At 36.6% G+C, this 15,470-nt stretch overlaps 1 protein-coding gene and 1 non-coding gene across 4 annotated transcripts; both read right to left on the minus strand.

Annotated features, from left to right (window-relative positions):
* Positions 1–385: 385 nt before the first annotated feature.
* Positions 386–15,436, minus strand: LOC143452576 (uncharacterized). 3 transcript variants are annotated; one of them, XM_076953607.1, is made up of 11 exons: positions 15,183–15,436; positions 14,998–15,097; positions 14,672–14,781; positions 14,143–14,336; positions 12,941–13,124; positions 8,456–8,497; positions 4,375–4,517; positions 3,720–3,797; positions 2,998–3,117; positions 1,435–1,551; positions 386–1,104 (listed from the first exon to the last, which is right to left on the minus strand). In XM_076953607.1, exons 1-11 carry the CDS (start codon positions 15,350–15,352, stop codon positions 755–757), a joined length of 1,608 nt encoding a protein of 535 aa, XP_076809722.1. In that variant the 5' UTR covers positions 15,353–15,436; the 3' UTR covers positions 386–754. The 3 variants fall into 3 exon arrangements, with proteins under 3 accessions (XP_076809722.1, XP_076809720.1, XP_076809723.1); XM_076953605.1 differs by having other exon boundaries at positions 14,998–15,100; XM_076953608.1 differs by lacking the exons at positions 12,941–13,124; positions 14,143–14,336; positions 14,672–14,781; positions 14,998–15,097; positions 15,183–15,436 and adding an exon at positions 9,359–10,438.
* On the minus strand, positions 13,647–13,719 carry Trnav-aac (transfer RNA valine (anticodon AAC)). Its single transcript has one exon. It is a non-coding gene; the product is annotated as a tRNA-Val (tRNA).
* Positions 15,437–15,470: the final 34 nt, after the last annotated feature.

Genomic DNA, 15,470 nt, shown 5'->3' on the forward strand with positions numbered 1-15,470 from the left:
TTCTATTAGGTCTATACAACATCAAAAAACTGTCTTTTGCGGGACTTCCTGGAGTGACTTCTTTGTAAGACGTCGATTTAGTTTGACCTTGAAGTTTTTTGTTGTCATCAGCTAATGCTGTTTTCAATGCTAATGTTGTCTAATGCTGTTTTCAAGACAGCATTTCGTTATACAAACCATAACCAAGAGAAGGACAAATTTGCGATACGAATTTGGGAATAACAGCATAACCACTACATATTAATAAAAATCTTCTTCTCCAAATTATTAACTAGTCTTTGATTTAAAGCTCGCTTGTTTTTGGAGTTGCACGAAGTTGCACGAAACTACTTATGGTTGTAAGCTGACTAAAATAAACCGCAATCTCATCCTGCAGGCACATATATTCTGTTACCTGTCTATTTTATTTCAGTGCATAGGCGAAGGCCTCGCATAATATAAAGTGAGCAGCATTAGAAATAGTTATTTGATGTTTTGGGACAAAAAATAAACGATGTGTGAAACGAAGAATTACTTGTCCAGCAAGGAGGATATACTTCAAAGACATATACTATCGACAAGCACTTATATACAGTTAAGATGCAGCTGATGTATGACTTTGTCATTCCATGTAATGAAACAAAAATATTATGAGTAGATAATACCCAGCGTTAGAAAGATGCTTTAAAGTAGGTTTTTCACCTCAGTGCGTATTTTATAAACTTGCTATACAAAATGTGCAAACTAAGTTTGTTACATCATAGTGACGTCTCGATTACGTCAAATCGTCCCAAGTATTGTTTTGACTTCTTTTCTCAAAGTAGTTCTGGGACTCTTCCGGCAACTCTTCAAAGGTCAAAAGGTCATTGTCTTGGGCAGTTTTCTCTTCGTTCGCGCTACATTGCTGTTGTAAGAGTGACGCAAGAATTACGTCAGGGTCTTCAATGTCGTCCTCGTGCGAGTGGATGTCGTCATCACTCGCGTCGCGGGTATCATCGTCAGAGGAATTCTTTTCGATGGTCGCGAATTTTATCCCAGCGAAAACATCTTCTATGGGTTCGTTCATGTCAAGCCGGGACATTCTACGATTGTATGTTCGAAGGTTTGGTGGCGGCGTCACAGCAACTGTGAGATAAGCACAAATGTACACTATATAGCAAGCAGTGGTGTGTGTACAGCGGCGGTGATAGATTCTATTTCTAGTAGCTTTTTAAATGATAACCTGTAATATATAATTAAATCAGGCTTGTGTTCAAAAGCGTACTAATATTTTCTCTTAGTTTACCTCTAAATCGGTCAGTTCAAGTTCGAAATTCTACATGCAAACTTTAGAGTGTATTTTAGAATTAGATTGCTTCAAATATTAAGAAAGAAAATGTAGGTAAATCAACAATAAATATTGTGTTTTTTACTTCACTGAGAACCTGACACAAATACCCGCGGTCAAAAACGTACCTGGTTCGAGTTGAGTTGATCCGGGAGCTAGCGATAGAGAGTGTCTCTTTTTGTTTTTCTTGGATAGAAAGAATCCCATTCTGAAAACTTCTTTTACACTTCGACGTCGTTTCTTGTCTAAAACAAAATAGACGTCATAAATGTGTTGAGAAATAATGAGTAAACGCGAAATATTTCAGTGAAGGCAAATTTCTAATGGAGTCCGTGGCTTCTGATACAAACAACATGAAACTTTGTAAGTTATAAAAAATACTGGAAAACTCGTCCAAATTATCTTTGTAGGGTATTGTTACGTTTTGAAAACGTAGAATAAAGATTACGACGTCATACGGAATTTCGCGGACTGAAGGTTTAAAAATAAACTTAACAGAGATAAAAATTGTGTTTTAGGTGATACATCAAAAACCAACTGTCATAAAATATCAACTACGTTTGTGTTCGGAAATATAACATTGCAAAATCGGCCAAAAGTGATTGGCATGTTTTTCGATGACGGTACTTCGGCAAGAAAATCATCACTGGATTTGTGTCAGCATATATCTGGTGTTACGTCGTAAATAATGCAGATTTTAAATCAGCCGTTTTTGTCTGGCGGCCTTGCGTTGATTTTTAACCGGTTCGCAAAAAAGTTAATATTCTTTTGTATTTTCACGTTTATCAAACAAAATTATGCAACGTTTTTGAATTAGGCTGAGGGACATTACGAGGCTGTTGCAGTTTGTAAGTTGTGTTGATGATTTTCTCATGCTCTCCTGCTTACCGGTAATTAAATTGGATAACTTCGTCGTCTCGCATTTCCAAAGTGGTAAGGAAACGTTTGTTCGTGAATTTACTTTGTGCGATGATTATTATTTAATGCAGCATCGACGAGCGGAGTGCTAGAAGTTTGTTGCATAATGACGCAATATTTTTCATTGAGTTCAAATGTGGTCATTTTAGTGACCATTTAGGCTCAACGTATTTCGCGTTCAGTGGCATGTAGCCCTGACGTGATATTTGTGATATTTGTGGATTCGACCAGTTTGTGCTTGGTGTGGTTCACTCATCACGATTGGTTAAGTATTGACTAAGTATTGTTAAGCATCTCTATTGACCGGTTAGCAAAGTTATTCTTCTTCATCTAACGGTCTGCAAGCATGACAACACTGAAAGCCATTAAGAGCAATATTAAATCATTAACCATTACCTATAAGAAACGAAAAATTATGCAGAATAATTCACGGTAACCGGCCCGTTTAACGCGGTCAATAACTGCGGTTGTAATCGTATCCGCCACTAGCAGTGATTTGGAAAATAATGATTTATACTTCGACGCTAATCCGACTCTTTTTTTATTTTAGTGCGGGGTTAATACGGTTTAAAAATCCGCTATTTGCAGCATCTGGGCCGATAACGGCTTAATTAATAATTAATAAATGCTCTTCGATTTTCACAATAGCGGTAAAACCTGGCTATTTTAAATGTTATAGATTGTATTGCTTTAAGCATAGGGCCACTAAACGGCAAAAGTTTCCAACTCCAAGTCTCAACTAAACCATAAACGTGGCCAAAATCCGAACTTACTTCCGTCGCTAAGGATGTTGGTTTGTGAAGTTGCGGAGGAGGGATGGGGTGCATCTTTATTCTTAAGAAGAGACATCGGCGTGCTCGGACCAAATGAGGTCTCTATCCCTTCAACTTCATCTGAAAATGTCGGAATATATACAGTACTTCTACACAAGTTCAATTTTTAGATTTTTACACTTGAACTTGTGAAGTGTTTGTAAAAAATGATATAACATATTTCAGTTCCCGGGTTAAAATATGTAATCTATTTCAATTTGGGCATATTAATAGTACTCAGCAATCGGTGAAAAACTTGGCTCTTTATAATAATCGTACATTTAGTCTGACACCGTTGCATCTTACGCATGCAAGAGATTTGTTAATCATCAAAAGCGCGATGAACGGCGCAAAAAAGACTTGACTGGCAACAATTTAATACGTCAGAAGCGCGAAAGATTCTTCTTTTCAAACGGCTTGTATTTAAAGACAACAACGAGAACATATTCCTCATAAGCAAGGATATACAGTAACGTTATAAGAATATGACAGTTTAAATGCGGAATCTTTAAAACTATTTATAAGTTTTTATTCCATGATAAACAAGCAGTCCACAGGCGGATAAAATTCGCATTATATTTGGCAAAGACTAACATCGAAAGTTTTCAATACAATATGACCGAGCTTACGTAACAAGAATATTTACAGCGTAAGACTGTATTGTGCAATATATTGATTGTCACCTGATTTATTGGACAAGGTCATCGAATCAATCCTGCCTACGCTCGCCTGGATTCCAATAATGTAGGAGCTTTCGGTATCTTGAAAAGGACAAGAACAAATAAAAATAGTCATTCATTAGCCCAATCTCTAAGGCCACTAATCAATAATGCCTTTGTTTTTAGCATCTTTTTCAAACAGTGAGTATAAAGGGGCCGAGTGCTAACACCTAAACCAGAATAACCTAACTGCACAAAACATAGGCGTTGTAAAAACTCAAATTTGACTATAATTCCGATATCTTAAAACAGAAAAAACATGCAGTTGGAGTAAGAATTGTCCATGAAAAGTAAATATATACCTTACCAAACTAAACTAAAACATCTAATTTTTTGCTTGCTATTTTTTTTCTAAAAATAGTCCAAATTTAAAAAAAAAATTAGTTCAAACCCTTACGATTTCCCGCTATTCAGGAATGCATATTGCAAAACCACCGCCCATGGCGTGTCAACGTTATGGTTATACAATGGGAATTCATAAAAAAAGCGATTTGAGCCACAGTAATAAACAACAACAAACAAATTTGAACAACAAGTTTCGAATATTCTACAAAAAATATTTTAAATGTAAAAAACTCGAGATTAGCATGAAAATAAATACACTGCATATTATGCTCACCGGTATATTCTGGCGGTGGAGTTGGTTCTCGAGGAGGCGGGGGTGGAGTTGGTTGCCGCGGAGGAGAAGGAGGAGAGGGAGAGGATGTTGGACTCGGTATCGGCGGAGCAGCTTCTTCCTGCTTCACTTGCCAGTCAGGTAAACTTTAGTAAACATAAAAATAACGTCTTTTCGTAATAAATCGAACACAAAAAGAAAGTTTAGTTTAACATCGGAAGCTTTGCAATTTTTCAATTATAGCTTTCCAGAGTAAGCGAATAGTTTTTCGAAAAATAATCAAAATGAACAAAATAATTTGCTACAGCCGTAATATATAAGGTCATATTGATTTCCTGTCGGGGTGATTCTAATCGATTATTGTAAGCTCAGATGGAATAACATCTGACCTGTTATGACCTGCTGTGTTACTTTAGTATTTACTCTATTTAAGGATATAATGTATTCGTGATAATAATTAATAGACGGGACCTGTCCAACTCTTTCGATAAAATATAATAATAATTCATGAGACATTATACACATACCTAGGCTTCCTGTTTTGAAAATACGGAAAACTGAAAAAATTAAAACAGACTATTCTGCGTTAACCAAGAACTGTGAATGACTGATTGCAACAAAGAATTCTACTTTTCAACCGACGAGATAATCCTATTATAGGCAGGACACACTGGACAGCTTTCTAATCAAGATCCCTTAACCCGCGAATAACATACGTCAATATACTAAAAGAAGGACACATTGGACCGCAATTGCAAACCTTTCAGTATTACTCTACAACTACTGTACATGCCAAAAACGATTAATAAAGCCTATCATTAGGCTTATCACTCGCCGTGTAATTGCCTTATTATTAGGTAGCCATATACTGACGTTTATCATGCAAGATACTGGAAGGCGTGAAATTGCTTTCACATTTTGGAAAGAGACGGGCTGATGAATGAACTGCGAAAATTGATATTGATTGCATAAGGTATATGGCTATATGCCAAACCTTAAACTAAGCCCTTGCTTATTCGAACATCGAAATTATTGAACCAAATGAAATACTGACCTAAAATACCTATTTTATATATTGTATCAATATTACAAATTAAATTATCAGAAATTATTACATTAAAGATAATGCGAGCGATGGAGACGCCACGTAAACCCTGGTTTTACTGCAGCGGGTAAAATGACTGTATAAGGTATGCAGCAAATGAATGTAGTTATTAATTAATACTAGTTAATTAGGCATAATGCTTGAGTAAATAACGTTTCATCGCATAGCTTAAGCCATTATCCCCATCAAAGAATAGGATATATTAGTGCAAAAATGACTTTAAAACCGTTTATATTTAACGCACCATTAGCATCGTTACACCTTTGATCATTTTATCTGTATGCTACACTTGTGCGCAAACTTTCTGTTTCGTGTACCGTGTGTTGGAGAAGCGCGTATGTTTGACGGAATTTGTGCGTAATCTGCAACAAAGTCGGCGTCATACTTTGCATCCCCACGGTTCATGACAAAATTAAACCATACAATGCCTACAAAACTAGGGATATGCAATTGCTAATGGACGAATAGCTAATGCGATCCTTTAATTTCTTTGTGGGCTATTACACTTTGAGGCAAGATGTCAGCGATATTATATTTAACATTTTAATACAATCACTTTGAAAACATTTAGTCAAAAATCTTTTCTTCGCGTTTTTATAACTATAAGTTAAGAGAATCTTAAACCGTCAGTGTTCTAGACGTATATTGAACGTATACTGAAATATACCACAAAAGTTGTGTTAAAATTCGAAAAAATATACTGTACGTCAAACATACAGCGTGTTTGTTGCGTGCTGTTCTTCGCCTAACCCCAAAGACTGACTCACCGAACCCCATTTGAGAAACGCTGGGTTACTAACTTTGACAATTACTACTGGGGGCCTTCTCTAAACAAACCAAGACGAACAAACTACAGTGAAAGCAAACTAACTAACCTTAACTAATTTTTGAACATTTACTCAAATATTAGTTAAATAAAATTCCATTCCAATGTTTAAAGGTCAAGCACACACAACTAGGACCAGACTACACCACCAGATATTGTACTGCTTTAGTCTACATATGGCTGCCTCGTTAAAAAATGCTCTCTGCTTTCCATGTCTACATACAATTGGCGGAAAAGCGAAACGCTTCCTACGAGGCCGTGGTTACAGAAAAGTGGTCAGGGATTTTGAATAGGGTTATAGTTAGTGTTTACATTCAACGTGTGTGCGACTGTGCGCGCGCCCAAGCGGTCAATATCGGCTCGTATACATACAAGTTAACGTACGCTCATAAACGGCGGTATAGAGACTAAATTTGTTAGAAAATAACAGCACGCGGCAAAGATAAAAAGGCTTCGTTTTACTGTAAAATAAATATCGATTTTTGCCTTGAACTATGCTTTTAATGTGTTATGGCGAAATGACTCTTTTGAGAACAGTTATAAGAAACCGATGTATTTATATATTAAACATCACGCATTTTCAAGTGGTTGTTGTCGTGTCAAGGGCACACGCGAATTAATAAATAGGCAATAAACGATTTCCAACCTCTTTTTTTCTTTATGTCCTTCTCAAAGTGAATCTAATACATTTAAAAGCTATGAAAAGTTTAGTAAAATTAATCGTGTAATAGCTAGTTTTCGGTTGAAAAGAACGTGGTTCCGAAATATTTCGTTGAATATAAGTCGAAATGTATTTCAAACTGTTACAAGAAGTTAAAATATTATAATAAGTCAACAGTTTTACTTTTAAACAAACAATTACGAATTACACGTTTGTTCAATTATTTTTTGAAAGTCAAAAGCGTAAGCAAATTCCAAGCTTAAGTCTCCCTGTGTGCTCCGGTTTACACAAAAGGATGTTCGAAAGCTTGCGAGTGACATAACCCAAAGCGCCAAAGCTTGTCTGAATAAGGACACCGACTTGAGACCAAAAAGCAATTGCTGAATTCGTTATTACAGACTCAACATTGGTTCGCAATAGAAACACCATTCGCCTATATCAGAGCAATTATACCTCAAACAAAGGCCTACTAGAAACAAGTCCCGCAAGCTACCACAATCCAAGTTATTTACGGAACATTAGGTTTCTTCTTTAAACAAAACACTTTTCTAAAGGATTGCCTACAATTTCACAAATGGCGTCAATATATACTTTCCTGGTTCAGCAACCCTCTGGTTTTATTGGGTACAAAGCTTGTTTAAAACCACCAAGGCGTTAGTAATAGTAAATCTTTGCTGTAACTCTAAATCTAAAGCACTTAAGCCTTCCTATTGAAACACTCTTGTTTCTTTTATGCTTTTGTAGTCGCGTCTGTCTAAAAAGAACAATTAATTTCTCGCTATTGTTCGTCATAATCCAGGCATTATGACGAAGCCATATAACGGGTACTCTCAAGGCAAGTTCAGCTCCAACATATTTGCGCTACAGGCAGTACAAATTCTGAATCTATTGAACAAAAAAGTAGCAAATGTCTATCAGCTAAATTGTCATACAATAATACTTACTCTTCTGTTATCGCGGACTTTTAGCTACAAAGTAAAATGTAACAGACTGCCAATACCACCTTATAACATGAAAGTAGTTCTCGGAACGTTTCTTGAAGTTTCAAGTAATGAAAACGTATTGCAATGGGTCTCCTTTGGATTCAAAAATTGCAAACCGTGTAGTAGTCTGGGTGAAACGCGAAACTTCGCCCAGATAATGACTGGCAAGATTAATTGACATTTACTAGTGTCATGTCACTATCACAAACTAGAACGGGATTGCGTCGAAAAAATCGGTAAAAAGATGCTATTACGTCTACCGACTGCATTTAGTGTGTGAGTCCTTTTGGCTATTTTGTTTCAAAACGTATTGCTAAATCGTGTGGTGAGATGGGGTATAACTTTCTCAAGGTATATCGTATGTCAAGGTATGTCAAGATATAATAAATATTGCGACTAAACCTAGCATAACAGTCAGTTTGTATACAGACTATATGAACTATACTATATGAGCTATAGGCACAATAATCAACAAACCACGCAAAAACTGTATGAAAACAACTGCTTACCTGGTGTCGCTTTGCTTATTATTTCCCGGGTAGACAGTCACTCTGCAAACAAAGAACATAAGGCCAATGTTAATTGCGATTGCAAAATATGACTCATTATAGGTATGTTATTGATTTATTAAATATTTCATCTTTTGTTGTTGTTGGTGCTCATCAAAATTAAACATCATTTCTCTTCAACAAGCAAGCTTAATGCAAAAGGAAAAAAGTGCTGCATTTACAGGCAAACTGTGCACAGTTTATCAAAACAGTATTCATCGATGATGAAGTTTGAAAAAACAAACGTTTTACAATTTTTTGCTCTAAGGCAACTTTTTCTGGCTTTGATGTAACTTTCCCAAGGTTCTGGTGGCAACTGTGGGTCGCTGGACTCGTATTTCAATTTCAAAAGTTTTAATCGAAAACAGCGGCAGGTGGATTTAATACGGCTTTGTTTCCCTTCTCAAATGAATCAATCGATCTGTTATCGCAGATGTTTGTTCTTTGTGACGTTACAGTAGGATGACATTTGGTAGGCGCGATAAGAAAAATCGATTTGTCGAAGCCGACACGAAAATTATAAAATAATGGAAATATTTCTGCTTTTTTTACTAAAAACAATGGCCCGTTTGAAAGAAAATTTGAAAAACTTATCAATAAATTATTTCATCTTTCTGTCAGAATATTTACCCAGCCACTCGGACATCGTTTTAAAAAATTATAGATTAAAAGTGATTTTGCAAAACAAAAAAGTTATGCGCGGTCATTGACCAGACAGCGGCATAAACCACCAGACAAGTTGGACGCAGTTATTTCCCTAAACAGTTACTGTCGCAACCAGGTTGAAAGCAACGAAGGGCTGACTTGTTTCGCGTCAATCCTTGTTGACTACATGGTGCTTTACTGATTTCAAACCAGACTTACTCTCTGTTGTTGGAGTTAAAGAATTCCATCGCCAGTTTTCCAAGCTGATCCGACGTTGCCGAGCTCTTTCTCATCCACGGTTTGCTGATGCCGTCGCTGTCCAGGGCAACGATTTGATCTTCAACCGTGATTATTTCGCAAAATTTGGAATGCCCGTTTTCCGAGACTTTTTTCAAGCGTTCGCGGATAATTTCACTTTTATTTCCCGTAGGAGACTTAGATTTCGCCAGAGGTACTTTTCGAGCGGAGCGAATCTCGGTGAGACTGACAGTTCGATCGACACCGAAAATACGACGTTGCACTTTCGGTTTACCCCGGCTTGCGTCATAACTTCGTGTAAAACAAAACTGTGATGGTTCATCGTCATCTTCGATGTCTTCATCGACGGGAAGAGCTGGAAGATTAAACTCAAGTTCTTCAAGCTCCGCAAGAGTTTTTCTCCTGCTCAGAGCGCGATGAAAAATGTCAGGAGCAGAGGAAATTGAGGACCGCGCACAATCTTCCGTACTGCTAGTGGTGCTTGATTGCCGTCTAGCGGTAATGTCGTCGTAGACAAAAACGTCGTCATTGTCGCGAAATACTGAAGGGCTGTGGATTTGACGTACATAGGGCATGGCGAAACGTCACTCGTTCGTCAAAAACTAAACTTCTAAATACTAAAACCTCACCAGAATCAGCTTATTTCTTTTTTATATTTACACTTAAGTGAATCAAATCACTAAAAGTGAAAGGCCTGCCAACACAAACCAACAAGTCAACAAGTGACGTAACGTACAGTATTTCACTCCGTTTTAAAAAAATTTTTCACGTACCCGGAAAGGGGACCGCATCGCTGCATTTTTAACGCATCTGAGAAAAACACGTGAGTGGTTATTTCCTGAAAAATACGTGCTTAGCAAGTGTAAAAACTTGAAGTCTGTTGGCCAAAATTACAAGATTTTAAGTACAGTATACGTAATACCTGACTAATTACTAACAATATACGTAAAGTTGCCAAATTTTTGACTCAGTCAATTGTATTCTGAGTGGCGAAACAGATTGACCAAATGCCACGCATATACGTAATTCAGTAAACATAACGTTACATACAAAACAACACTAAAAAAATTTAGCTGTTATTTGTGCTAACAATAACGATTCTGATTCTGCTAAACCAATACAGTATACCCAACAACCATATTTAATTCATTTTCACTGTACTTGGTATTGAGAATTACATTCACACAGCCAACGCAAAGTGGTCTTTAGCTAATATTTGCCCTATATACATCAAAGATTTATCTCTATTATATTGGGTCATAATGATATTGTGAACAATATTCTACGCCTATATTGACTTTATATTAGATCTTCTTGAACGCTTTACTTCCTATAATCGATTGTACTACGGGGATAAAATACAGCTGAACTGGATTGTTGTATTGATAAATACATCAATACTCTAGGTCTAAATTTATCACAATTTGTCCGAAAATTCTAACAGGTAAAAATTTTTCCTCAGGTGGCTACCTCAGACAGACAAACCTGTCAGCTTTTTCAACCTCTGATACGCTTTATAGATATGCTAATGGCCGAGCATAGACTAGACAGAATCGCCCCTGAAATTAAATGCTTGCCGCACAAACTAAAAGCTGTTTGCATCGACCCAGTTCTCAGATCCCATCAGCAAAAAAGTTTGCATTTAAATGCCGGCATGTTGAACACGACTTGAAAAGGCACCAATTGTGGCCGTCCCGGTCACATATAAATATTTTTGTCAGTCGTATTAGCGAATGTAATAACTGCTGTAACTGCGTACATATCCGCGCACCTAATATGCATTTAGCTTGCCTCAGTTAGTAAACAAAGCAACAGTGACGTCATATCTGCCGCCATTATCTTGCGGGTAAAACAATTATTTTGCAGCAGGCAGTAATTAATAATCGCGCACCACAAAATCACGTTATATTCTGATGCCGCAAAATATCAGAAGTGTCTGCCTAATTGTCTGTTATTAAATTGGACAACGCGATCGATTGCTTTGCGTGATTAGGCTTACACGCTGCAATGCCAAACCAGATTTTTTGTGCATCTGCACTGGTTCGCTAAGATCGTGCAAAAAGGAAAATTCGTGTGCGCTAACAAAAACGTAGGCAACCAAAACCAAATGCATGGTTTGGCGCTGCACTTGTTGACTACATTATCTTAAATAATGATATTACCACAGTGAATTCGTTGGTTTAGCCCTTACAGCATGGCTTAAAACGTCTATGGTCTGCAAAAATCATTTCCAACTGATTTAAGATTCAAGGTTCCTCAAACCTTCCTCAAATAGTCTAATGAACTCATTTTCAACCTACCTTAGCAACATACGCAGCCAAATATAAAGCACGGTGAATGACGTCAACAAACGTGCAAATAAAAGCCAGGAAATGTTATCTGTCAATTTTTACTGAGTCCATCAAAACTGACTTAGGAACCTATTTTCTGTTTGATGTATATAACTAAAACGCCAAGCTGAATTTTACGGTATTGGACAAAACGTATGAGTCAGAGTACTGTATATAGCTATAGCAAAAAGGTAAACACCGTAATGGTTAGGTAAATGCGCTGGCCTAGATTCAACACAAAAATGGGATATTTTTTCAACAGAAATGTTGTAATATATAGGCCTACTGTATAAACACCATCGTGTGAAAAAATTTGTCACCGTGCAATAACTCATAGGTTTAAATTCGTGTCTTCAACATAGAGTTCGATGGGGATTTATGTATACAGGAGGAAATTTGTTTTATCACAACATAAATTTCGTAGTTTTTCTATTGAATCGTTTTAGTCAAAAAACTTTTAGTTAATATGGAAAATAATTCGCAAAACCTTAATGTTCCGCTCTATAGCTCTAAGGTTATCAATTATCATATAGGGAAGGAATATCTACACTCTACACTTCTACAGTATATGTACCTTGTCCTATACGTGCGCTAAGGTATCCATCGCATATTGAATCGTATGAGGAAATTCATTTGGCGCAGTCGGTTTATTTTGATACGATATTAGATGGGTGTAAAACAAATAGAGAATTCTCATTTGGGACTTGGTGACGCTAACCGTGGGTGGTAGGTTTGTCCACAAACATCTCTTTCTTTTTCGTAGGACGTGAAATTATGTGTAACTATATTAGCTTATATGCTGTTAGGCTACATACCTCTTTATGGATTAAAGACTTTGCGGTTTTCACCAAAATCGCTTAAAACAGCTTAGAGGAGTATAGCAATATATTTTGTGTTGCTAAGGTGTACGTTGTATAGTTTACAACTTTTCTAAACAAACAAGCGATATGATTGCATGACCTTCTTAAAAATGTCATAACTTTATGGAACAGCATATAGTTGTGCAAATATAAGCTACATGTGTCAGATATTCAGATAACTTGAACTTCATAAAGAAAGTAGTTCTTGTTCACATGCAAGTCGTTAAAACTTTAAAAGAATAGGCTACTGAAAGTTAACTGGGAAATATAGATCTTGATAACTTTATCAGGTTTTGCAATTAAATTAATAATCAGCTTCCAATTCTTCAAACATTCAGCGAATCACCTCTTACCTGCAGCTGTGTTGACGAGACCAACGTTCAAACATCTGCAAGGTCAAAAAGAGCTTGTCGTCATTGTGTTTTGGTTGAATGGAACCAATCACTTGGCGCCACGCAATAAAAGGGTCACTTTCGTTCGGACCTGGACAATCCACGAGTTGATATTCTTTTAGTAATCCGTTTTGATTTTGGATTCCTACAAAATCAAATTTCTCTATACTTTTGGGCGGTTCTGGGTGAGATAGTAAATGTATATTTCACGTTTCTAAGAAATAGTTTAAATTGGCATTGGTAATATGTTTTCCCTTCAAGATGGCCTATTTTAAAATGTCTAGCCTCGTATCTAAAATGGCTTTGGTTTGCTTACAAATTTAAAACGGCTATGGTTACCAAACAAATTTTAAAAACCCGTTCAAAAAGATCTATTGCAGGGATACCGAAGTCCAGAATCAGGGCACCAAGTTACAAAGCCGGAACCAATTATTATCTTATAAGTTTATAATCGTTTACGAGTTCATACTAAACGTGATTGGCTGCTTTTTCTTGATTGTTATTTGTAGGCTGATTTGTTATTTTATTACGCTATAATGGTTAGCTTTTTATATTTCGTTCCCTTAAAGAGAATGATGAAAAAATAAACGATACGAGATGGTAATCAACTTCTGGAAATTGTTATTATCTTTTTACAAATTGCAGGCAACAAAAAGTTACAAATAGGTGTTTCCGCCCGGGCTCGAACCGGGGACCTTTCGCGTGTTAGGCGAACGTGATAACCACTACACTACGGAAACCACATGAATCACGCTTTCAAAACGCAGATATAAATCAAATCTCAAAACCAGAGCGATTATTTGGAAAGAATAGATTGCTTGTATATAGCCGGTATTATCCTTCATAGATACTATTTTTCGGGCCTAATCAAGTTTTGGCTTACATAATATACTGCAAAAATCCACGCAATGTCAGTTAAAATTTTACTACAGCGGCCAGCCATGAAAATGGCATGTTACGTTTCATTCTAGTTTGTGAGCCTTACTGAGATTATGTGCAATGTATAAAACATTTTGTAAAGTAAAGTTTCTTTGAGCGAATTTAACAACTAAACTTTAATCGAAATCTTGTATAACAAAAGACATGTAACTGGATGTTAAAAGCTTTAATACTAAATTGACATGCTCACTTTTGAGCGATCTCTCATTCCATTTACCACCTACCAATAATCCTTTGTGCAGGCCTTGAAACGCATACTCGAAGGTATTTCAAAGGAACTAGGCGACAAACTTGTAGGCTTATTCCAGCCGGTACAATCCCATCTCGTTCCACGAGGTACATGCGGTTCATCTGACACATAACCAGCCAGTTTTTTGTTAAAGCCAAAGTTCTAACGTCTCGGAGGGAGTATGTTTTCCTGCAAAAACAAACCGTAGCCCATGTGACATAGGCTAAGCCTAGCCTAATTAAAACTTGTGAGTACCCATGGTCAATTTGACTCCAATTTGGACTAATTACTTTAATAAATTCCGTCGAAATGCGATTTCTGAAACATGCTTACACAGAAAAGAGACCCGGGAAGACAAGAAAACAAAACTGAAACTATAATTATATTTCTACGGTACTTACAACGATCAATGTGAAAATTAATGAATTAAGTCAATGTGCGATTTATTAATATTAGTATCTGTGTGCGTCTGTCTTCAGGAAATGGAAAATTAGGTAAAATTCAGAAACTCCAACAAAAACTACCTCTTCAAAGATTTCTGTGCTTCTTCTTCAACTCGGCACTGCACAAAATCTCCTTCAACCAGGACATGCCATTTGGCAAAAACCGAGTATTCGCCATATTTGAACAATGTCTGCAGTGATATAATCATATAATGTAACTTTAACTAAAGATTTTTGGCAATAAATTGACCTAGTAAGTTGTAAACCTGGAACTGGACCTACCGAAGTTGTCTACAAATATGCTGTTTTCAGTTGGTTAAATTTCATTTTGTGATGAGTAAGCTATAGATTTTACCGCAAGCTTATGCAATCCTAATAAAGTAAATTTTTAAAGAAAAGTTTCTTACCTGAACTTTGTTTTTTAACGGTGGAAAGTCGTAATTTCTTACGATGTCGCCTTTGTTTGGTTCAAAGTCCTGCTTTTTAAGCTGGCAACCTGCATCCTGACTTCTAAAAAATGCTGGCTTGAAATATTATCCGCTCTCAAGAAATCACCTGCATAAATTCTCTAAAAATGGTACCTGCTTCCTACCCGTCGGGTCCAAACGCAAGCCAGGAGTTCACTTTTTCAAAGGAATTGTTACGAAGCTTAATTCCTCCAAAAGAAGAAAGCGATGATGACGAGGTTACATCAAATGCCTCAGCTATCGCTAAATCCGTGTGCTTGCGATTAAGTTGCTTTTCAAAAGACACTTTACTCATTGCTTCCGTATCAGCTTCCACTTTGCTAAATTGTCCTACACTAATAAATAATATACAATCAATAAACAACAAAAACAAACATCCAACCTACACAATGCAGCTACAGTAACTGTACTCT

Source organism: Clavelina lepadiformis, chromosome 4 (assembly GCF_947623445.1).
Source record: "Clavelina lepadiformis chromosome 4, kaClaLepa1.1, whole genome shotgun sequence".
Lineage (NCBI taxonomy): Eukaryota > Metazoa > Chordata > Ascidiacea > Aplousobranchia > Clavelinidae > Clavelina > Clavelina lepadiformis.

Excerpts from the sequence above, each read along its gene's own strand:
- LOC143452576 (XM_076953605.1), bottom strand. The coding sequence starts at position 15,352 with ATGAGTAAAGTGTCTTTTGAAAAGCAACTTAATCGCAAGCACACGGAT. Across the intron at positions 14,782-14,997 it reads CGTTAAAAAACAAAGTTCAG|ACATTGTTCAAATATGGCGA; the intron begins GTAAGAAACTTT and ends ATATCACTGCAG. Across the intron at positions 1,105-1,434 it reads ATCAACTCAACTCGAACCAG|TTGCTGTGACGCCGCCACCA; the intron begins GTACGTTTTTGA and ends CTTATCTCACAG.